Raw genomic sequence first — 24,565 nt, forward strand, 5'->3', positions numbered from 1 at the left:
GGAGCCTGATAAAATATGAGATCCAAAACCAGGAATCCAAAATTTAGTACTAAGTCACTTAATTTCTCAAAGCCTCTCTAAGAGTTAAGTGATTCTAATCATACTTATTTCCAGCAGAAATTGGATGATTTAATTGTGAATGTTTCAGTTACAGTTGTTCACGTGGAAAGCTAAGTACTGAGTGATACTAAAGTTGTCCGGTATTCACTGTAATTGCCAAGACGATGGGCTGGCAGAAAGTTAAGAGTACATTGCTTCCTGCGTGTTTGAATTTGATCTGTGTAAGGGTAAATTAATTTAACCTGTTTCTTTGGACTTTGCAGTCATTTTTAATAAGTTACTGTCTTTAAAAGCTTCGGTCTGCATCTATTGTATGTTTTATTTGCTGAACTTAAAAAATTCTTTATTATCAGGGATGAAAGATGGAAATTTCAGATATACCTATGTAGCGTCAGGTCTGTTTTTAACATTCCTGTTTGGTATTCTTACTTAATGCCACTCAGTGAATGCAAAACTTTCGTGGGTTCACAAGGATGAGGCTGTATTTTCGAAGGTTTTCCAGACTGTCCCTTGACTATACTTTCTGTACACTAGGGACGATGTGCATTGTGAGGCCCGATGGACCTCCCCAGCTCTGCAAAACAGATGAAATTGGAGAAATCTGTGTCAGCTCCAGAACAGGAGGCATGATGTACTTTGGGCTTGCTGGTGTGACAAAAAATACATTTGAGGTACGTGACGTTAAAGTTTCACGGGGAATGTGCTGCATGAGGTCAGTGTCACTAGGGCAGCTGAGCTAGCTGACGGGAAATAGCACAGCGTAGCTGTTGGGAGTGTGTGCTCCAGAGCTAGACTGCCCGAGGTCCAGCCCTGACTGCCGTGCACTAGTTGAGCTGCTTAACCTCTCTGTGCCCCAATTTCCTTCTTTTTAAAATGTGAGTAATGATAGTATCTACCATAGGAATGTTGTGAGAGCTAAATGAGTTAATGTTTATAGAGTGCTTAGACCAGTACCTGGCACACAGGAAGTGCCCTTGTTTATCTCTTACATATATTAAGAGTAGGAGGCCTCACAGAAATTCACCCTGGTGAATGTGCCATGGTTTGAGCGTTATAAGACCCAAAATTTAATTCTGAGAGTGCAGTGAGAATGGATCCATCTCTCAAGAGTAGACTCGAGTTAACCACGCTTGTAAAGACTGATGTAAAACAGAATGCCAGCTTCCTAATGAAAAATGAAAACCTGGCTTGTCACAGGGGCAGATTGTTGCCGTTATTCAGTCTTTCAGTGAGAGAAATATTTACTGAGCACCTTCTGCATGTCTGGCACTATTCTCCATGCTTGTGGTACATCAGGAAAATACATAAAACTCAAATAGCTCATATTTCAGTGGAACTAGCACATCGTTTTTCTGCAGGCAGTTCTGCATGTGAAGCCAAATTGTAATGAAAGTTTGCCTGGTGAGCCTGGAAATCAGAACAGGCATAATTAATTGTCTGTATTTCCTAATTGGGATTAACCTGCCACAGGGTACCTTTTAGGGAAAAGAGAACTCCAGTTTATGGGCCATGTCCCCTTCACACTAGACAGGGCTTATATGACCACTGCCAATTTTCAGTCTTTGAGCTTTCCTTTTCTATAACCTAGACTAGTGGTTCTCAGTCTCAATATGGCAGGGCACATCTGTCTACCATCCCACTTGAAAGTCAGTGCATGTAATTATGTAATAATAGATGTAAATGGCAGGAGAGTGTTATCTGTATGTGTGGTGTGATGTGGTGGCTGAAAAAGGCTCCATCATCTATGTTTATACAGCCTAAAATGGTATAATATAAATTACTAAATGTCTATTATTACCACCACCATCATCATCATCATCATCATCATCACCATCACCATCACCATCACCATCACTATCACTACTACATTCTTGGCCTACCTTCAAAAGTTGTGACCAATTCATAAACTCTTAAAGCACATGTTTACTGCCATTCTCTTGGTTTACTTTCACAGGTGACTAGTTATCTCTGCTGAGTTTTTATACATTTTACTAATTTAAATCTCACCTTATTTCTCTTACTTTTAAGTGCTTGGACTACATATGTTTCCAATATCTGAGTTTTTCTTCATTGCATTTTCCTTATATAAATAAGATCTTCAAGCAGTGTTTGAAGATACTAATAATATTTTATTACGTTGCCTCCCCTGGGAGGGCAAGTGCCTAGCTAAAATTCTCAGATTTGTTACTAAGCTGCTAGGTCCATAGTGATGAAGAAATTTTGAAATCTGCAGGATAAATTTAATGACAGTGAAGTACAATAATAATACTAACCAAAAAAGGAGAAGAAAACTGTTGCACTGGTTTTGCAAATTAAAGTTTCTAATATTTTTCTTACTGGATTCTTATATTTAAACCCTGAGAGAATTTTTCAATGTGGTTAACACTTCACTAGAACAAAAGATCTAAAAATAGCTGCTTAGAAAATAAAAGTGTATTTTAAAAATAAGCTACTGGTAGGGAATTCCCTGGCGGTCCAGTGGTTAGGACTCCTTGCTTTCACTGCTGAGGGCCCAGGTTCATTCCCTGGTTGGGGAACTAAGATCTCACAAGCCGTGTGGTGCAGCCAGAAAAAAAAAAAAAAAAAAAGCTTCTGGTGAGAAAAACTTTGCAACACATATGAATGCAAAGAGCTAATTTTCCATTGTCATCTCTTACTAGCTATTTGATATGAGGCAAATGAAACTCTGTGCCTTTCTCATCTGTAAAATGAAAATATTAATTCTGTTTCATAGGGTTTTCTTGAGAATTAACTGTATTTACACCCGTGCCTGGCACATGATAGCCATTTTATAAATGTTAGCTCTTGTTATAGTTGTTCCCTGTGTAAAAAAAGAAGTCTTAAAAATTAAAGGGAAAAATCCAATCAAATAGAAATAATAGACAGGAGGTATGACCAGTCTATTCACAAAAGAAATACAAATGGCCGGTAGACAAAGGAAAAGAAATTCATCCATGTTAGTAATAAAGAAATGCAACTAAAATAACAGTGGGATTTCTTTTTTTGCCTACCAGATGGGCAAAGTTTAGAAAAATTGATAACATGTAATATTAGCCAGAGTATGGGAAAAACATTCTAATACAGTATTGGTGGAGTGTAAATTGCTATAATAATTTCATAGGACAGACTGTTAAAATTGAAAAGACTCATGCCTTTTGTACAAATGCACAGAAATATGTACAGCAGTATTCAGTAAAGCACTGTTCGTAATAGTGAAAAATTAGAATGACCTACCTAGCCAGAAAGACTGGTTACATTCTAATAGTGCTAATACTGATGGTTTCCTGAGTACCGACTCTAGGCCAGGCACTGTGCTTGCATCTACAAATCTATTTATATTCCCTTGATCTTTACCCTAAGGCTGTGATAGGCATTGAGAGTTCCATTTTATGGCTAAAGAAACTGAGGTTTAGAGAAATGCAGGAACCTTCCCAAGGCCCACATTACTAGTAAGTGGCAGAGACAGACATTGAACTTACATCTGACTCCAAGGGCTATGTTATCTCATCCCCCCATGTGATGGTATATTATAGAATTCTTGTACAAAGAGAGCTAGATTGACTATTACCAACTTGTAAAGCTATCCAAAATACATATACTATATGAAACACATATAATATGTGAAAAAGCAAGTTACAAAATAGTATATATAATATGATCCCTTAAAAAAATTCTTAGTATGTTAATATGTGAATCTAAAAAAGTCTGGAGAGATAAACAACAAATTATAAATGTTTGTTATGTCTTAAGCAGGTGGATTACTGGATTCACTATTTTTTATAATTTTAGTTTTCAACAAGCATGTATTACTGTTTTATTTTTTTTTTAAGACTTTTTAAAAATCAAATACTTTTTTTTTTAAGCTAACATTTTCACTTTCTGCTGTCTTTTAGGTGATTCCACTGAATTCCGCAGGCTCTCCTGTTGGGGATGTACCGTTCATCCGGTCGGGATTACTGGGGTTTGTAGGGCCAGTAAGTGACACTTTCATATTTGTTTTGGTGCATCTGATCCAAATATTTGTGCTTTAGTTCACAGAACAAATTCTTATTAGTCCAAGAGTATTACAGGGCCACTTAACTTATATTTAGAGCAGTTCCTGTAAAAATGTCATAAAATGAGTAATGTTTATTCCTCCAGTTACCCAAATTCATTTTATTCCTTCAAACTAAGACATTATCTTTTATTTTCAAAACTCTTTTCACTTCTTCTTCCTACATTGCATTGATTTGATTAATATATTTCAGTAAGTTAGAAGAGTGCTGAAAAAGTTACCTTCAATAGCAAAGGGAGATGGTGGTGTGCTGAATTGGGCGATTGGGATTGACATGTATACACTGATGTGTATAAAATTCATGCCTAATAAGAACCTGCAGTATAAAAAAACAAACAAAACAACTAATACTAAACTTTCATTGGGTTATTTGTATGGAAATATGTTAATATAAATGTTTCAGACATTACATGAAATTTCTAAAAATCTTATATTTGTATTTGTATGGAAATATGTTAATATAAATGTTTCAGACATTACATGAAATTTCTAAAAAAAAAAAAAAAAAAAAATAGCAAAGGGAAACCATAATAGTGTACAAATCATTTTCATACAGATTATCAGTACTACACCAGGTGTAACAGTAAATTCTCTGAATGAAAACAATTCATTTCTCAGCAGATGGTATTTACAGGCATTGGGTTTACAGAGACAATTAGGTTACAAAACCTGTTCTCAAAGAGCTCACAGTTAGTTTCATGAGCCGGTGAGGAAGGCAGAGAGGCAGAGCATGAAGGGCTTTGCATGACATAATGGGAAGTTTGGATTTTATTTTGTAAGTAATAGACCTTCATTATCATAGTTGAGCCCACATACCTCCCTCCATCTCTTAATTACCTCCTTACCCTCTCTTTTTTCTCCTCATAACAGTTCAAGTTCTATAAGAAAAGATCTAATTTTATTTTATTTCTTCCCCACCATTTATGGGTGACAGTGGGGTTGAGGACATACCTCTAAGAGAATCACTCTCCTAGAAAGAGACATCTACACCTACTGTCTTGACTTCTTCACTCAGCACCAAGAAATTCTCAGAGACCCGGCTCCTTTTAGCTTCCACTCCACTATTGAGGTCCAAGATGGAGCTCCAGCCATCACATCTGCATTCCAGGAAACAGGACAGAAGAAAGGGTGTAGTCCTACTATCTCTTAAGAGAAACTCCCTGAAGCTGCTGAGCAACACTTCTACTTATATCTCGTTGTTCTGAACTAGTCACCTGGCCACACATAGCTGCAAGGGAGGCTGAAATGCAGGCTTTGTTTTGGTCAGCCATGCCCAGCTAGAAATTCTACTACTGTGAAAGAAATGGAAAAATAGATGTTGGAGGACTAGCAGTGACTGTCTTGTTCTCTTTATTCACTTCCACCGTAGGACTTTTCAGACTGTGTTGAAAATGGCTGATTTTCTTCTGTCTTCCGGGATGACAGGATGGGCCAGTAGCTTCTTGAGACTAGAGATTATGTCTTACTTACAAAGCCTAGTCAGTGTACGGCCTAGTCAGTGTATGGCACTACATTGTGCTTAGTAAATCAATTAGTGACATTCAAATGGAGATGACTACTAGATAATTCAATATATGTAGATGGTCCAAAAACTTAGGAATTCTATAATGAATGGGAAAAGTTAATTTATTGCAAATGGGTCTGGGAAAATTATTGATAAAAATTATATGAAATAATAAATAATAGAATTATTTATACAGTGATGCTTTGAGGACAGCAGACTTTGACAGCAGACTTTCCTGCAGCTCGGTTATTTTTTTAGAAAGGAGAGGCTCCTACAATTCCTTAGACCTTTCTTTATTAACTTATTTCTAATATTACCGGGTGGAAATGTTACCCTTATAAATCTGAGACATTCATTCTCACATTAAAACTGTTTTACTCTCTTCCTAATTCCAGTGTTAAATGGTCTAACAATTTTCCCCTCTGCATCCATCCCATGAATAAGTACAGAAAATGAACTAATACATAATCATGGCTGGGAAAATGAACTGTGCTCATTTGGCATCCTAGTTGCTTTCTTATAAAATTCCTCCCTGGGACTTCCCTGGTGGTCCAGTGGTTAAGACTCCACACTTCCACTGCAAGGGGCACAGGTTCGATCCCTGGTCGGGGAACTAGGATCCCAACATGCCTTGCAGTGCGGCAAAAAAATAAAATAAAATTCCTCCCTAAGAATGAATATGGGGCTTCCCTGGTGGCACAGTGGTTAAGAATCCGCCTGCCAATGCAGGAGACACGGGTTTGAGCCCTGGTCCGGGAAGATCCCAACATGCCGCGGAGGAACTAAGCCCATGAACCACAATTACTGAGCCTGCGCTCTAGAGCCTGCGAGCCACAACTACTGAGCCTGCGCGCCTCAACTACTGAAGCCCGTACGCCTAGAGCCCATGCTCCGCAACAAGAGAAGCCACCCCAATGAGAAGCCTGCACACTGCAACGAAGAGTAGCCCCCGCTCGCCGCAACTAGAGAAAAGCCTGCGCACAGCAATGAAGACCCAGTGCAGTCAAAAATAAATAAATAAATAAATTAATTAATTAATTAAAAAAGAATGAATATGAATGGATTCCCTTCTTATACACTATTAAGACCGCATTAATTGTAAGATGCCACTGATTCTGAGATGTTGAGATGTGAAACACTTTTTTAGAATCCATAAAATACGATATTTTCTTTCCTACAGTTTTTATGAGATTTATTTCAAGGCAGGAAGTAAAATGTCTGTTTTGCTATTTAAATTATGTAAATCATTGTTACCTTTCAGGGCAGCTTGGTTTTCGTGGTTGGAAAAATGGATGGGTTACTGATGGTTAGTGGTCGAAGACATAATGCTGATGACATTGTTGCTACTGGATTGGCTGTTGAATCAATAAAGACTGTTTATAGAGGAAGGTGAGTAGTACAGAGTTCAAAGGTTAGCACTTCCGGTGGAATCTAAAGATATCTTTATAGGGTGATTTGAGTGGTATTCTGTAGATGCTCTAGATTAGGTTGTTTTTGATTAAGTGTAGCAGAAACCAGGCTTTGATTACTTATCTTAAAATGTCTGGTTCTTTGGCTGTAATTGAGAAGCTGTAACCATATCCTGTATTTCAGTTTTTAATTACTACTGTTTGTTGAATCCTGAAGACTGAGGAGATTTCTGAAACACTGAACTTCCTACATTCCTTCAATACAGAAGTCGCCCCATTCAGTCTAATTGAGATAGATGCTACTCTGTAGGAATTTACATCTAAGAATTGTTCTCTTACTTCACGCTAAATTATTACCATTTTAATGTAGAGATTGACATAGTACATAAGTGCTAATTTCAAATTCCATGGATGAAGTCAATTAGATATCCTTTTTTCTTTGCTTATTAACTCAAGAAAAGATATTTGGCATATATTTGAGTAATTGATGTCCTGTTCAGTAGTTTTCAGTCATGGATATATGTCTTTAAAGCAATCCTGGTGTCCGTTTTTCAAACAGTAGAAAAATTAAACCACTAGAGAACCAGTTCCTGAAATGTATAGTTTTTTGTAATGGTGTGGCTTCCTGTGAGATGGAAACTCCATGGGGCACTGGACCTTCTGTCTTTGGTCACAGTCACATCCCCAGCACTCAGCACAGCCCCTGGCACGCAGTAGGTGTTCGTTAAATATGTGTGGATGAAAGGAAAGAAGGAAGGGAGGTGGTCAGGTTTGCTGGCGTTCTCAGCCCTCCAGTGCCTTCGCATTACTTCATACATTCATTCAGCAAGCGTTCATTGGGTGCCAACTGTGTGCCACTGTTCTGGATGCTCAGGGTGTGGCAGTGAACGGCACAGGCCGCGTCTCTGCCCGCGGGAACTCACATTCTCATTGGGGGAAGAGCAGGTAACCACATAGGGTGACAGATACTACGTGAGCTGGTGATGAGTGCCGTGCAGGAAGGACACACGGGGTGGTGGCGCCTGCGGGTTATACGGGGAGTCTGGGAATGCCTCACTAGCAGGGGGACGTTTGAGCCGAGACCTCACTCAGAGCATCCCCCTCGCCCCGCCTCCAGGTCCTCCGTGACCACCCGGGCGGGTCTGACCTCTCCCCACCACTCTCTGCTTCACCACCCTGCTCCAGGCACACTGGCCTTCTTGCTGTTCCTCAAACCTGCCAAGCTCGTTCCTACCTCAGAACCTTTTCGCTTTCCGTTCCTTCTGCCCGGAAACCTCTTCCTCCAGATCTCCGCGCGGCTCGCGTCCTCACCTCATTCAGGTCTCTGCTCCAATGTCCGCTCCTCAGGGAGGCGCTGCCCGCCCCCCACCCCCCCCCCACCCCAACCCACACACCGCTCCGCCCCCGCCCTGCCTCGGTCCCCCGGTGTATAGCGCGACGTGACATTATTTCATATTGTTTGTTCTGTCTCTGACACGCAAGCTCCACAAAGACAGGGACTTCGGCTTATTTATCGCTACGTCCCAATATTCACGACAGTGGCGCTTAGTACACGTTTTTTGAGTCCTTGTTCTGATGGTAATGATTGTGACGTTTTCTTTTCTAAACTACTCCTTCCTGGGCAGTGCGGTGGGGATGTCTCCTCTCTGTAATTCCGACTGAGCAAAGCAAATAGGACTGGTTGTGAAGGGAGTCCTGATGTGTTTGATCTGTCTCTCTTAGAATTGCTGTGTTTTCTGTGTCTGTATTTTATGATGAGCGCATCGTGGTGGTTGCAGAACAAAGACCTGACGCTTCCGAGGAAGATAGTTTCCAGTGGATGAGCCGTGTGCTACAGGTGAGCGCACCTGGGGTCTCTGTCGGGGAGGTTGACTTTGCTGTCAAAGGCAGCTGAAGCATTTTCTTCAGTGGACCAGTTATGTTGCCTTGTTTTTTTTCCTGCCAGTAGCTACTCAAATATTCTAGCTACTGTTAGCAAAAGCAGATAATACCACACCTCCTTGTGTACCACAAAGTATTTTTCTGCTCAGGTTGCCAAAAACAATTGAATTTGACTTGCCCCAGCAAGTTCTTTCACTCTTTTGTGCCTGAGTGTTAACTACCCATGAACATTTTAACTGTCCAAATGTGGAACACATCTTTGACATAATCAGTCCCCATGTCAGCAGCTGCAGTCTTACTGCATGCTACAAGTGGTGCCTAGAGTGTGAGGAATCCAATATGAGCTGCTGTTCTTACTTTGAAGGAGCTTTACTGTGGAGTTAGAGATCTAGGTGAAGTAAACCACTAGGGAAGGAGAAAGATTTGGGCTCAGTATAAGGGAAATGTTTCTAGGGGAGCAGGCTAGAATGATGAAGAGAGCCTAGTATTCATTTAGAATCATACTTTGAATCCCAGCTCCACTCCCCACCACATAAGTAAGTGCCTTTAGGCAACTTACTTAACCTCACTGAGTTTATTTTCTCATCTGTAAAGTGGGGATAAAATTATCTATGTTACAGAGCTATTGGAAGGTTAATTGATGGTAATTAGATAATGAATTGAAATATTTAGTGCCTGCCTTCAGTAAAAGATGATGGTGATTATTATTAACATAAAAAAGAATAATCATAAGCATATCTCCAATAAGGAGTTTAGGGAGACCCGCTCTATCTTAAATAACATTCCCTTTCACTCTCTGTCCCCTCACTCTTCTCTATTTTCTGCTTAGTATTTATCAGCATATAAGTGTCTTTATATTTATTGTTTTCTACATCCACTATAATAGAAGACCCATGAAAGCCAAGAGTTACTCTCTCTTGTTCCTGTTAGTCCAGAACCAGATAGCTATGCCAGCACATCATCAGAGTAGGCTCAGTAAATATTTGTTGGATAAATGGATAGTCCAGAGAAAGCATGGACTGTCCTTACCATTCAACTTATATGTATTGGGATAGTTCCCAATGTCTGTAACTTGTCTGCTTGGGGCATTTGGATTTATTTACTGCCAGTTAGTAGTAATGTTGTAGAAATGTTGTAAGCATGAGATGAGTGATAGCACTAGATGACTTTTAAGATTCTTCCTATCTGCAGGGTCTGTGATTCTGAATTATCAGTTGGTATAGCATAGGCTGTTTATAGTGCAAAATCAGAGAAAGGAAAGAGAATACTGAAGATAGACTAGATAGAAAAAACTGTGAAGAAAGTGGGACTGGGTGATCTCTGAAAGACGGTTAATAATCAGACCTGCAAAGAGAATTTTTTTATACTGTTCATACTTTCAAACACACTGCTTATTTCATTCAGAAAGAACTTTGGGGGATAGTGGTAGAATCTTGTGGTGAATTATGTATTTTTTCCAGTTACAGGAAGCAAATTTCCCAGGTTATTTGTTATTTTTCCCTGGAAAGCAACTATAGGAATTAAATGCAGTGCTAACTTACTAATCCAAATTTTTGTTAAAGTCATTTGGGGTCGGATTTGGGTGTGAAATAAGAAGGCATTACCTTTTTTTTGTTGTTGTTTGTTTGTTTGTTTCTTTAATTTTTGGCTGTGTTGGGTCTTCGTTGCTGCATGCGGGCTTTCTCTAGTTGCGGCGAGCGGGGGCTACTCTTCGTTGCAGTGCGCGGGCTTCTCATTGCGGTGGCTTCTCTTGTTGCAAAGCACGGGCTCCAGGCGCACAGGCTTCAGTAGTTGTGGCACGTGGGCTCAGTAGTTGTGGCACACGGGCTTATGTGCTCTGCAGCATGTGGGATCTTCCCAGGCCAGGGCTCAAACCCATGTTCCTTGCATTGGCAGGCAGATTCTTAACCACTGCACCACCAGGAAAGCCCAAGAAGGCATTACCTTATATGTAGCTTCTCTGCTTGGGGTACTTGGATCCATAGTAGAACATTAAGAACTCCGTATGTTCTGGTAGGTTAGAGCCCAGAGGTGGTTTAATTCCAGGTCTGTGTATGATATAAACTAAACACCTAACTCAACACCTTCTAAGGAACGTCGTCAGTGGATGACTTACCAGGTGGCGTATTTTCAGTGAGGAATCCAGGCTACACATGATACATTTGCTAACTTCCTGTATATTCTAAGATACCCAAGACTTAGGAACTCTTCCAGACTTCCCATTTCCTAGTTATCTCTTTTGGTTAGTGGATTAGTCTGAAGAATATGCTTTTCAAGTTTATTCCTCTGCCCTTTCAAGTCATTTTAATAAAAGGCCTTGTCTGTCTTTTATGACTCTTGGTCCATTCGTCTTCTCAGGCTGGATCTCCTTTTCAGTAAGATTTGTGGGTAGTACAAAAGAACCCTCTCAACTGGCGTGTTTAGAAATGGTATTGATAGTTGGTCAGTTAGTTTTCAAAGGTGATTGAAGCAGAAAACCATAACAATGAGAAATTCTTCAAGTATTAAATTTTAACACAAAACATAACAAGTGTGCCTTCATTTGATGCAGAGGCTTGTGAGTGTGAGTTATACCAGTTTGAGTTCCAGGTCAGCTGACTTCCATAAACTACATCCAAAAGCATTGTCTTTGGTTTCTGGTTTCATTTCCTTTAAGTTAGACTAGAACGTGAGTATTTGAAAAGAAACTTACCTTTTAGAATTAACTTGCCCATTCCTATCAACAGTAGGAGTTCACCTCTAATGAGTCTTTCAAAAGCATAACTCTTCCTATTTTGCATTCATATTTTATCAGTGGATATAATAGTTAATTATATGAGCACAGTAACAAGAACAGCAGCTGTAAAAGGTATAGAAGCAGGCACAGCTGACACTCAGTGAGCACACAGGTGTGTGGCTGGGAACGGGTGCACTGAGGGAGCTGTTGGCCTCCAGGACTCGGTGTGCGGTGGGCCTCACCTGGATGTTTTGCAGAGGGGATGCCTAGTAACCTGGTGAACCACTTAAGCAAGGGCTTACTTACAGAGCTTCTGTTTTGTTCATAATAAAAATACTGAGACTTCCCTGGTGGCGCAGTGGTTAAGAATCCGCCTGCCAACGCAGGGGACACGGGTTCGAGCCCTGGTCCGGGAAGATCCCACATGCCACGGAGCAGCTAAGCCCGTGTGCCACAACTACTGAGCCCGCGTGCCACAATTACTGAAGCTCGCGCGCCTAGAGCCCATGGTCCGCAACAAGCCACTGCAATGAGAAGCCTGTGCACCGCAACGAAGAGTAGCCCCCACTCGCCCCAACTAGAGAAAGCCTGCACGCAGCAACGAAGACCCAGTGCAGCCAAAATTAAATAAATTTATAAAAAATAAATAAATAAAATTTAAAAAGTTTTAAAAATTTAAAAATAAAAATACTTTGCCTCTGTTTAATTGAGCTATGTTGGACAGCTAAAATATTAAAAGAACCGAAACAAATTTCTAGGTTTTGGGCATTATCAATCAAGAGAGAACATACTGAGGCTTGCAAATCAGTATCCACCTCTGTCCATTTAGATTGTACTGGGTTGGCCAGTACTTCACCACTCTGCCATCACTGGAAGGATTAGGTACCTTTAGATGTATGGGATCCTAATAATCTACCAGATTCTAGACCTAGAATGGAGAGAGAAAGAAAATCTCTAGGGCTTCCCTGGTGGCGCAGTGGTTAAGAATCCGCCTGCTAATGCAAGGGACATGGGTTCGAGCCCTGGTCCGCGAAGATCCCACATGCCACGGAGCAACTAAGCATGTGTGCCACAACTACTGAAGCCCGCGCGCTTAGAGCCCCTGCTCCGCAACAAGAGAAGCCACCACAATGAGAAGCCCGTGCACCGCAACGAAGAGTAACCCCTGCTCACCGCAACTAGAGAAAGCCCACGCGCAGCAACGAAGACCCAAGCAGCCAAAAATAAAATAAAATAAAACATGAAAAACTCTTAGAGTAGAATAATGCATTGTGTTAGGAGGATGTCAAATGTTGTAAAATTAATCTCACTGAGTATTTTTTTTGTTTGCATTTTTCTAGGCAATCGATAGCATTCATCAAGTGGGGGTTTATTGTCTTGCTCTGGTGCCTGCCAATACTCTGCCCAAAACTCCACTGGGAGGGATCCACATATCTCAGACGAAACAGCTCTTTCTGGAGGGATCGCTACATCCTTGTAATATCCTCATGTGCCCACATACATGCGTGACCAATTTGCCAAAACCCCGGCAAAAGCAACCAGGTAAGAATGCTGGCTTTGAAGACATGACATTAAAACTGTAACTTGAAGAAGCTGAATTCTCTCAGCATGATTTTTTTCTCTGGAGTTGGACTTTACAAAGATTAGTAAGTAACATGAGAATAGTATCAGCTGACCAAAAGCAGGAAGGATTGAGATTTTGTAAAATAGCTTTTCCAGGTTTACTGTTGGCTCAGTCTTCTGAGTAATTCTCAGTAGAGTGCCTCAGTTTTCCCTGGACGTAAGGTATGGGGTCAAGGTGATCAGAATCCCACTGGTGGAGGTAGAATAAAGCAAGTCCTGTAAGGGAAGGTTCTGATAATAAGAATAGCTAGTTATTAGTTATTGAGGCTTACTAAAAGCCAAATATTAGCTATACATTTTACAAATATGATCCTAGAGCTTTGCCCTCAGCTGTGGAAAGTAAAGTTCAGAAAAGTTAAGAATTGTACCCAAAGTCATATAGCTGGTTAGTGACAGAGGTGAGATAAATAGCATGTTTTGCATTTGCCATATTCCTATGAATTCAAGATGCAAATAGAAGTATGTGAATTGCCATATGAAACAAGGAAAAAACCAAATAGTCAATTTCACCATTTTGCCTAATTTCTGAACAAACCTAGGTTGTAGGGCTAATGAGTAGGAGACTAAAGGCAGGAGTAATTGATTGATGGTCAGTCATGTTAAAATATCTATTCAATCCAACATGAAGTCATTAAGTTTTATTGATGCTTTTTCATTTTAATTGAGAAGTTAATGAGAGCCTCCCAGTTTCTTGTATGCCTGGAAACACATGAGAGCCAAAACCTGGCCTTTACAGTTCCCACTGCTACCACATACACTCACACACACATACACATAGTGGGAAGATTAGGAAGGCAAAGGAAAGTATGGCATTTAATTATATTTCCATTAAGAACGCTTTTGCTGAAAGGTAAATATGATGTACAATAATAAAAGGTAAGCCTCTGACTCTCTAGGATATTTTTATCACAATATTACAATGTTAATCTGCTCTGCTTTGCAGTAGTTTTTACTTCAGTGATCTGGTGGCCGAAGATCATATCACATTTGGTTATATAGATGTTATTGTCAACTCGCCAAGTAACCTTATCTTAGTAACAGTGTGTATAGAGCTAAAGTATATATGATATTTATCAGTTTCTGCTAGTGGAAGTGAGAGTTTATGGAGGCTAATATTCTAAAGGGGCAGTTAGAATCAAGTCTGTACTAATCAAGTATATAAAAAGAAGTCTCTTCATATTTCCTGCCTAAGTATCTGATGGATATGTAAAACATACAAATCCTTCTCCATCTCGTATTCTGTTATACTGAAGTCCTACATTCGTCATATGAGTAAAATCCTATTTTAAATAGCATTTAATCTAGAATTCCTTTAACAAAGCTTTCATTTCAGTAGATGCTTAAAGGATGCAACTCAGAGACATAGTAGTTGCTTAAAACATTGCTTTTGCTAGCCAGATTTCACCCAGTTTTACTAAATGATGAAACCTGTATAAAAAGTTTGTTCCTAAGTCCTCATAGGCATAGCATCCACCTGTCTGATGAAAGCATTAGGTTTGGATTCTGTGTTTTTGCTGTCTGTTGTGATGGTCTGCTGAGATCTTAGTGGAATGCATATGGGTCAGACCAAAGCAGCTTGAAAATTGTGGCATAGGTGGAGCAGACATGATGTGGGGATAGCATGAGAGGTTGGGGTTTAAGAAGAATACAGGAGCGTGGAGATGGTTGGGAGTGAGGTAATAAAGGAAAGGAGAGGAAAAGGAAGATAGAAACTGTGTTAAGGTAGCCCAGTGACAAAAATCTCATTGAGATGTCTGTTAAGCTATCGTGTAAAGAATGGGAATGTGTTAGGACTGGTTTTGGCTGCACGTTTCAGAAGAACATAACGGCTGCTTAAACGAGACAAGTTTTTTCTTTCTCAGGTGAAAGAGATCCAGAGCTAGGCAGCCCAAGGCTAGGATGGAACTGGCTAGGAACCCTCAGTCACTGTTGGTCCAGCTTCCCATCTTATTGCGCTGGCATTGTTATCAGTTAACTGTTGTTATAGATGTGCTGCATAACAAATAATCCTAAAACTCAGTGATTTAAAGTAAGAAGCATTTATTTTTCACTCATGGAATGTGGATCTGCTGAACCTGGCTGGGATCAGCTGGCCTTGGCTTGGCTCCAGGCTGTAGGTTGGGTTCAGACCTGTTCCATGTGTCTCCTCATCATGAGACCGGCAGCTTACCTGTGCCATATTTTCCTCAAGGCAGATGGCAAAAGCAAGAAGCAAGCCAAACCATACAAGCATACTTAAAGCTTCTGTTTGCTTCATGTTTCCTAACATTTTATTGTCCAAAACAAGTCAGACCATGCCCAAAGTCAATGGAGCAGAGAGGTATATACTCGTCTCATATAATCACAGCAAGGAAGAGTTGTAAGAAAATAAAACAATCTGCCACAGCCAGCCTTAGCATACTGCCTCAGGGTTCATTTAAGCTCCTGACCTCCAGCCATCAGTTCTACATTCCAGCTAGCAGGTGGGAGAAAAAGACAAGGGAATACCCTTCCCCTTTAAACATATCTTCTAGAAATTGCACATATTACTTACTCTTACCTATTATTCTCCCACACTAAAGAATATAGTCTTTATTCCAGGCATTTGCCCAGCTAAAAACTGGGGGTTGTGTTTTTAAGGAAAAAGAGGAGAATAGGGGTTGATGACTAGCAGTCTTTGCCACTGGAAATTTACAGAATTTTGTGGAGAAAATAAGAAGACATATTACGGGTACAGCACAGTATCAGCAATTAGCCTCCTAGATGTTATTACTTTCAGTAATTTTTCACTCTTTGACTCATAGTTTCAAGAAGTTCACACAGAAGGACCTCAGGAAATTACTGCTGAATTATTTTTGTCATTTTAAATTACTCTGAAAAATTCACTTTTTAAAATGTCACGCCTTTATTAACTTTACAGTGTGAGTCCAGGAATGGGCAACTTACAGTCATATATACTCTGAGTCCTGCCTATATAAAAAAGGCTGTCTCCAACATAATATATCTGTTAACGTATTATGCAGTCTCTTGGGAAAGAATTTTGCATATTGTATTGGATTGGCCAAAAAGTTCCTTCAGTTTTTAAGTAAAAATAAAAGACATTTTTCATTTTCACCAAGAACTTTATTGAACAGCATATTCACCATTTTGTTCCACTACCTTCTGCCATTTTTCAGGCAACTTCATAATTCCATCTTCCCAAACCTTTTTCTTTTGAGCAAAGAACGGTTCCAGGTGCCTTTTACAGTCTTCCAGGGAATTGAAATTTTTTCCATTAAGAGAATTTTGTTAAGACCGAAATAAATGGAAATCTGAAGGTGCAATGTCTGGTGAATACGGCGGGTGAATCAGAACCTCCCAGCCAAGCTGTAACAGTTTTTGCCTGGTCATCAAAGAAACATGTGTTCTTGCGTTATCCTGATGGAAGATGATGCGTTTTCTGACTAATTCCACTTTTCGTCGAGTGCTGCTTTCACCTGGTCAAATTGGAAGCAGTACTTGTTGGAATTAGTCATTTGGTTTTCCAGAAGGAGCTCATAATAGAGGACTCCCTTCCAATCCCACCATATACACAACATCACCTTTGGATGAAGACTAGCCTGTAGTGTGGTTGGTGGTGGTTCATTTCGCTTGCCCCACGATCTCTTCTGTTCCACATTATTGTACAGTATCCACTTTTCATCTCCTGTCACGATTTGTTTTAAAAACGGAACGTTTTCATGACATTTCAGTAGAGAATCGCGTGCAGAAATACGGTCAAGAAGGTTTTTTTTGCTTAACTTATGTGGAACGCAAACATCAAAGCAATTAACATAACCAAGCTGGTGCAAATGATTTTCAGTGCTTGATTTGGATATTTTGAGTATGTCGGCTATCTCCCGCGTGGTATAATGTTGACTGTTCTCAATTAATGACTCGATTTGATCGCTATCAACTTCAACTGGTTTACTCAACCGCGGAGCATCGTCCAGCGAGAAATCTCCAGCACGAAACTCCACAAACCACTTCTGACATATTCGATCAGTCACAGCACCTTCTCCATACACTGCACAAATCTTTTTATGCATTTCAGTTGCGTTTTTACCTTTTTTGAAATAATAAAGCATTATACGCCAAAAATGTTGCTTTTTTTCCTTCTATCCTCAATATTAAAATGGCTACACAAAAATTCACCAATTTTGATAATTTTTTTTTTAAATGCACACTGATATGACAGCTGTCATAATACAGTCTAACAAAATTGTTTCGAATGAAGTTAAAGACAGCTAAGCACTACTAGAGCCATCTTACGGAAAAAACCAAACGAACCTTTTGGCCACCCAATACTTAAAATTTCAGTGGACATACACTTTGTAGATGAAAACTGTTTAGCAGAGTATTGGAGTACTTTACCCTTAGGGTGTGTTTTTTTTAGTTTAAAATTTTTCTTTAACTTTTCATTTTGAAGTAATTTCACTTACAAAAAAGTTGCCAAATAGTAAAAGAATTACCTTATACTCTTTACCCAACTTCCCCACATATTTAAAAGTGATTCCATGATTTAAGTGATTTTGTTCCAGCTATTTCAGTACATTCATAATCAACAGATTTTGGCAATAAATATTATTTAATATTAATCGAAGCATAGCATCAGCATTATTCAAAACTCAGCTGGCAATAAATTTTATGTTTTAGCCGTCTTCTTAGTTTTATATGTTGGAGTCTAATCTAAGTGACCATCAGGAAAGGCATACAAAGCCCTAGCATTATTGAGAAAGGGAGAGTTTTCCTTTTTTATCTTGAGAAAGGGAGAGTTTTCACTTTTTTTTCCCCCAAGTGGCAAGCCTCTGGAAAAGTTGAAAGAATACTGTAATGAACACCCATATACCTTCCCCTAGATTTAGCAATTGTTAACTTTTTTTTTAACTTAACTCTTTGAAAGGAAATTGCAGACATCATGACACTTCGCCCCCAAATATTTCAGCAGTGTATCTCTACAGAACAAAAACATTCTCCTAAAATTTTCCTAATCAGCCACAATGCCATTATCCTATTAAGAAAGTTAGCATTAATATAATGCTATCATTTAATAATACACAGTCTATGTTCATATTTCTCCACTTGTTTATTATAGTAGCTGATTTTTTTTTTTAATCCAGTATCTAAAGTCACACATTGCTTTTGGCTGTCATGTCCTTTAACTTGAAAGCTCCCAAATCTGTTGTGTCTTCAAGACACGGACCTTTTTGAAGAATCCAGGCCAGTTGTCTTGTAGAATGTCCTACAGTCTGGATTTCGTTGCTCACTTAAAATAAAGCCCTTCTGATTTTCCTGAAGAACTCATTCTCAGTCCTCATAGATGGCAGATTTCTTTTCAGACCAGATATTTATTACTGTTAAGCCCCCTTTTAGGGTTTTATCCATGATTGGAGCAGATGAAATGTATCAGTAGGAACCAGTGCAACCAACTGTCACCTCCTCAGAGTGAATACTTCCCTCTATGCACAGTCCCTCCACCCCCCCCCCCAATCCGTGTCTCTCCTGTGGTCCTATTTGCTTTTTTTCCAGCACTTCCTGCTACCTGACATTATTTGTATATGTGTTTACTGGTTGCCTTTCCCCACTAGAATACAAGCTGTTTGTCTTGTTTGCTACTTTGTCCCAGTGCCTAGAAGGGTGCTCAGTCAGTATTGGTTGAATGAACGTTTGAACCAGCTTTGGTCAGTCTGGAAACGCGTGGGGGTGGTATGTAGCTTGAATCGCCATCTCCAGAGAGCTGATTTTTGCTTTTACTTACAGGTGTAGGCCCTGCTTCAGTGATGGTTGGGAATCTGGTTGCAGGAAAACGCATAGCACAAGCTGCAGGAAGGGATCTTGGGCAAATTGAAGAGAATGATTTAGTGAAGAAGGTAAGTGTTCCAGAAGTGTTGATATTTACAAACAAGTCAAGGACAGAACCTACGCTTCCGGTAACAGATGGCAGATGCATTGTCCAGCTTTTTAAAAGTTGCTGACCATGATTCTTTTTTCTGCTTTATGACTTCAGCACCAATTTCTGGCGGAGATTTTACAGTGGCGAGCCCAGGCAACTCCTGACCACGTACTCTTCATGCTGTTAAATGCCAAGGTATTAAAAATGCAGTTGTATGTCTAATCAGCTGGCTATTGTGAGAGTATCTTAGGCACTCTTGATCTCTTTCTTTCATCAGAAAAGTTCTATTGCCAACTCAGAGGAAGGAGTTGTTGCTTTCTCCTTGTTTTGATATATGAGGATAAATTGTGCAGTTATTTCAAGGTTGAAATGAGACCTCCTGGAGTGTTATTCAATACTGTCTCTTTTTTGTCACAATCAAGTTGTCTTTATTCAGTTCTGATAGGAACCGTAGGACAACCACGTAATTACATAATCTACAGATAGACAGAATGCATTGTGTCAATGTAATTTTTAACCCAGTTTGACTTTTAATTCTTTGATTTCCACCAGAAATAAAATGACTTTAGATCAACATTTTAAAAACCAGTTGTTTCTAGTACATACTTAAATGATTTATTGCTAACATAAAAAACAAATTGAAAATTATTCAAGAGTATGTTTAACTATTGCTTTCTAATGGATGGTTCGCCAGAATATTGTATGTTTTAAGTTATGCATTCCATGGGAGTCTGTTGAGATTTGTTTGTTTTAATGGCTGAGTCCGAAGCTGAAAGTACTGTGACCACAGCATAGAACAGTATTCGTCACCAGCAGGGGGAAGACTGGAGGGCCTATTGGAGTCCCTTAGGGGACTTACCCAGATGGCCCCCTTCTGCCCCAGGTCCTAGATTCTGATAGTCTCTCTCTCTCTCTCTCCTCTCTCTCTCTCTCTCTCTCTCTCTCTCTCTCTCTCTCTCTCTCTCTCTCTCACTCTCTCACTCTCTCACTCTCTCACTCTCACACACACACACACACACCCCACACACACATACACAGCTTTGAGAATTTATGCAGTGATAGAACCTGAGAGGAATATGCTGTGCATCTTAGTGAAAAGTCAGTTAAAATCTTAAGAACCATTGCTCTATGGTAGAAAACTTTGGGACTTCCTTGCTCCACCTCTGCATGAAGTGGGCTTCTCTTCAAGCCCGTGGATTGATTAGGGTCCTTCAATTTCAGTAAGAAGATGTCAATCCAGCTTGTTCCCCACTCCACTCCCAAGCTTGGCTACAGTTAAACTTATGGCCCTGTCAAATCATACTTCAGATCTATTTGTTACTAAACGTAAGTTGAAATTTGCTTCTTGGTTAGAGAAATAATATATATGGATGACTAAAGGACATGTAGTCCATCTATTCTTCTGCATATTCTAACATTTTACCTTGGATTAGCCCAGGCCACCAGAAAGCTTAGGAACCATACAACATTGTTCTCTTATGCCCAGAAAATGCTTCTTACTGAAGTTTAGTTTACTGCCGTACCAAGGACCAAAAAGAGAGCTATTGTAAGAAATGGCCTTATGAATTTAACCCTGATTTTAGCCAAAGGAATATTCATTTTAGTGTTATAACCTTAATGTCCAACAATAGACAATTGCCTAATAAATTATGGCATATAAACATGAAATACTATGCAGTCATTGAAAATAATGTTATAGAATAGTTGATGACCCAGAAAATAGTCATAATGTGGAAGTAGGAAAAGTAGGATATAAAACTTTAATAATAATTGAGTACTTACTGAAGACCCTGTCCTGGGTGCTTTCCATTTCATAGTTCATTTTAAGGTTAGGAGAACGGAGGCATAGAGACATAAAATCACTTGCCTGAGGTCGCAGGGCCCTAAGTGGTAGGACTAGGAAATTAGCTCCTTCATTTGAACCCACACTAGCTTCAGAGCCCACATTCTTAGCCAAGGCACTATACAGCCTCTGGCATAATATAGTATGATACCTTTTTTTTTTTTAATGTTGCATCTGAATTTATATATAATACATACTCATTTGTTAAAAACCAGGAAAATATACAGCAAAAGTTAATAGTGGTTACATCTCATATTTACTAATCTATAGTTTCCAAATTTTCTATATTGAACTTGTACTACTTTATATTAATGAAATTTAAAAGTTATTTTTAAAAGAAACAGCTCAGTAAACTTGTTTTTATCATGAGTTTTTTAAAGTTAAGTTACAATAATTAAAACAGTGTGGTATTGGCACGATATAGACAAATAACAGTTTGGTTTTATCTGGTAAAGTTGAAGGTAGGCATACCCAATGACCCAGCAATTCCATTTCTAGGGCTATACCTGACCAAAACTCATATATTTATGCACCAGGATATATGTATTAGAATGAATTGTCCATCAGCAGTAGAATGGATGAATAAATTGTGGTATGTTCATGCAGTTAAATACTGTGCAGCAACAAAAGCAAATGAACTATACACCTAAGCACGAGAGGCTAGATGACGCTTAATAGAATGTTGAGAGAAAGGAGCAAATCACAAAAATATATATGTACAGCACAACTCTATGAAAATCAAATATTTCATAGGTGGTAAAAATATAAAGAAAAAGAAATTAGCCACTAACATTAAAAAGTCACGATAGTGGTCCCCTATGGAGGGAAGGAGAAGGCACCCATGGGGGTGCTTATAAGCTGCTGGCAGTGGTCTTTTTCACATCAGGCTGGTTCTTACACAGATGCTTGTTTTATAATTTTTTATTAAGCTACACATTCATATCTTATGCACTTTCACACTCGTGTGTTATATTTTACAAAGGCACAGGGGTTCAAAAAGCCCAGCTCGGTGAAACTTGATTTGGACAATAAGGATATTTATGAAGACCCACAGGAGAAATTATTCTCAGGACCAGGAATAATTGGCCATCTTCTAATCTGCTAACCTTTGTTAAGTCACTGTTTGTGTTTTTGTTTACATCTCTGCTGTTAGAATACTCACAGCCAAACTCGTGTTTTACGCAAGTGTACTTGACCACATAGCCAGCGTCCTGACCTCACTCCTGCCCTCATCCTGCTTTCATTTCTTTTATTTTCCCCTCTTCTCTTATTTCTTCATTTAAATATAAAATTGCTATGTATTTTTAAAGCTACTTTAAATGAGAGACTGTAAATACATACGTTTGATTTAAGTTAATGTTGTTAGTCCCTAAGTACCTTCAAACATTGAGAAAGAAAAGGAATACCACACATGTGTTTTGGTGCTTGGGGAATTTTCACTCAACTTGATAACTTGCTACAGATAATCTAGCAAGGCACAAGCCTTCCATATAATGTCAAACTGGCTCTGTTTGTTACTGTTTTCCTTACTGAGTGTCAACCTGCTTATACTTTCTTCTATTAACAGGGAACTACGGTGTGCACGGCCAGCTGCCTTCAGCTTCATAAGCGAGCAGAGAAGATTGCGGCAGTTCTTGGTGACAAGGGACATCTAAATGCAGGAGACAACGTTGTGTTACTCTATCCACCTGGTAAGTGCTGGATTGGTAGACTAGACAAGCTCCATTGCTAGACTACAGGCTCTAAGAGGACAGGAGCTGCTGTACATGACCACGTGGGCTGTACGCACAGGCTCATGCCATGGGAACAGACCTCTCCCCTCAGAGTTGTGCAGTGTGAGGGCTCTGCCAGGACCGAGTCTGTTGTATTTACTCTTGTATTTCCACTGTCTAGCTCAGTGCCTGGCACTATAGTAAATATTGAATGAGTGAATGACAACTTCTTGACTTTTGGAAATGCTCAAAAGAGACCCTTATTTTTAGGAGTGCTCAGGAACGGGACTGTTTCACCCAGTTTTCAAAAGCATGTTGTGTGTGAACTCTGACTTCACATTCTCCACATCGTAATTGGTGCTTACTGTCCCTTGATTATTACTGCGTTCATCTTCCACGCTCTAATTCAGCAACCTCTTTACGTCAAGAGGGACTCAGGGACTTCCCTGGTGGTGCAGTGGATGGGAATCCGCCTGCCAGTGCAGGGGGCACGGGTTCAATCCCTGGTCCGGGAAGATCCCACATGCCGTGGAGCAACTAAGCCTGTGCACCACAACTACTGAGTCCGAGTGCCACAACTACTGAAGCCCGCATGCCTAGAACCCGTGGACTGCTACGAAGAGTAGCCCCCGCTTGCCACAACTAGAGAAAGCCCATGTGCAGCAACGAAGACCCAGTGCAGCCAAAAATAAAGTTAAAGAAAAAAAAAAGAGGGACTCAGAATTACTTGATGAGTTTGGTGTAAATATTCAAAATTTTAGGTGAAATACTTCAGTTGTCCCTTTCTTTAGTCTTCTGTCACCTAACTCATACATCCAGCCTTCTATGGTCTTTTATCCCTTTTACCTCATTTTACTGTGATTCTCACTTTGCTCTTTTATTTACATTGATACTAAGATTTCTTAGAAGGTCATCTGGTAAAGGAATTCCTCCAACCTTGTTCCTGGGAGATTGTCTTCCATCTACCAGTTAATCATGGTGATGGACCACAGCACTTCCCAAGGAGGCCGCCCTTCAAGTCCTCATATTGCAGAGGCTTCATATCAAGTGATGCTTTGCCTCCCTAAAACCTGCACTCACTGGGGGAGTGACATCTCAGGGGTCCAATTGCTGTTCACATAGTGACCTTCTAAAGAGTGAAAGAAAGCTCAGGTGTTCCTCATCTCTCCTTTTCCCATTCTTTTATTTTCCAAGTGGAGCAGCCCTAATTTTTGCAGTTATTTCTCCTAAGTAATGTCAAGTAATGATGTCAAAATACCTTCATCAGGTATCTTTCAAGAGTTTACTTCTGACCTCCTTTCTCGTTATTTATTCTTGGCTTCTCTCTATATTTCTTTAAAGTTGTTTTAGATGCGTCCTTCTTTACCTTCAGTTTCTTCTAAATTTAAAAAATTTCTTCTGATAATGTCTCTGTTAAATTACGGCCTAATGAACCCATCTGGCACATGATTTAATAAACTGGTTTTGGAATAAATAAATAAATTGGTTTTGGAAGCTCTGGCTTTTGCTTTCTCGGTGACAAACCGGGCAGCTAAGTGGCTGTGTCTTGCAGGCATCGAGTTAATCACTGCGTTCTACGGCTGCCTCTATGCCGGCTGCATACCTGTGACCGTCCGACCTCCTCACGCTCAGAACCTCACAGCCACATTGCCCACCGTCCGCATGATTGTTGATGTAAGTACCGGGTATAGCTTGCCTTGTCCTCATCTCATAAAACCCAGAGTCAGACAACTAAGGATCCTTACTCATTTTCCAGTCTAATTGAGTCAGGAAGTCAAACCTGTCTCCTGCAAACTACCTCCTTTTCCTGTATCTGATCAAAGTGACCAGCATTTTCCAGTGAAGGAATGCGGGAAAGCAGTTTTTGGTGAGA

The 24,565-nt window shown here is 39.8% G+C and overlaps 1 protein-coding gene and 1 long non-coding RNA gene across 6 annotated transcripts in view; one reads left to right on the forward strand and one right to left on the reverse strand.

The window, feature by feature from the left end:
- The window catches only part of LOC309610124, a 103,542-nt gene extending 96,669 nt beyond the window's left edge, over nucleotides 1–6,873 (reverse strand). The window contains exon 1 of the long non-coding RNA XR_014233729.1: nucleotides 4,520–6,873. This is a non-coding gene — a long non-coding RNA (uncharacterized lncRNA). The remainder of the gene's footprint in view (nucleotides 1–4,519) is intronic.
- The window catches only part of DIP2B (disco interacting protein 2 homolog B), a 239,664-nt gene that overhangs the window by 193,343 nt on the left and 21,756 nt on the right, over nucleotides 1–24,565 (forward strand). For all 5 annotated transcript variants that reach the window (XM_082352335.1, XM_082352336.1, XM_082352333.1 and 2 more), the window contains 9 exons: nucleotides 595–731; nucleotides 3,954–4,034; nucleotides 6,880–7,007; nucleotides 8,750–8,864; nucleotides 12,965–13,166; nucleotides 19,005–19,114; nucleotides 19,252–19,332; nucleotides 22,548–22,671; nucleotides 24,245–24,366. In XM_082352335.1, the coding sequence (XP_082208461.1) occupies nucleotides 595–731; nucleotides 3,954–4,034; nucleotides 6,880–7,007; nucleotides 8,750–8,864; nucleotides 12,965–13,166; nucleotides 19,005–19,114; nucleotides 19,252–19,332; nucleotides 22,548–22,671; nucleotides 24,245–24,366 (1,100 nt within the window). The remainder of the gene's footprint in view (nucleotides 1–594; nucleotides 732–3,953; nucleotides 4,035–6,879; nucleotides 7,008–8,749; nucleotides 8,865–12,964; nucleotides 13,167–19,004; nucleotides 19,115–19,251; nucleotides 19,333–22,547; nucleotides 22,672–24,244; nucleotides 24,367–24,565) is intronic.

This window comes from Balaenoptera borealis (assembly GCF_965194805.1).
Source record: "Balaenoptera borealis genome assembly, chromosome: 13".
NCBI classification, from domain to species: domain Eukaryota; kingdom Metazoa; phylum Chordata; class Mammalia; order Artiodactyla; family Balaenopteridae; genus Balaenoptera; species Balaenoptera borealis.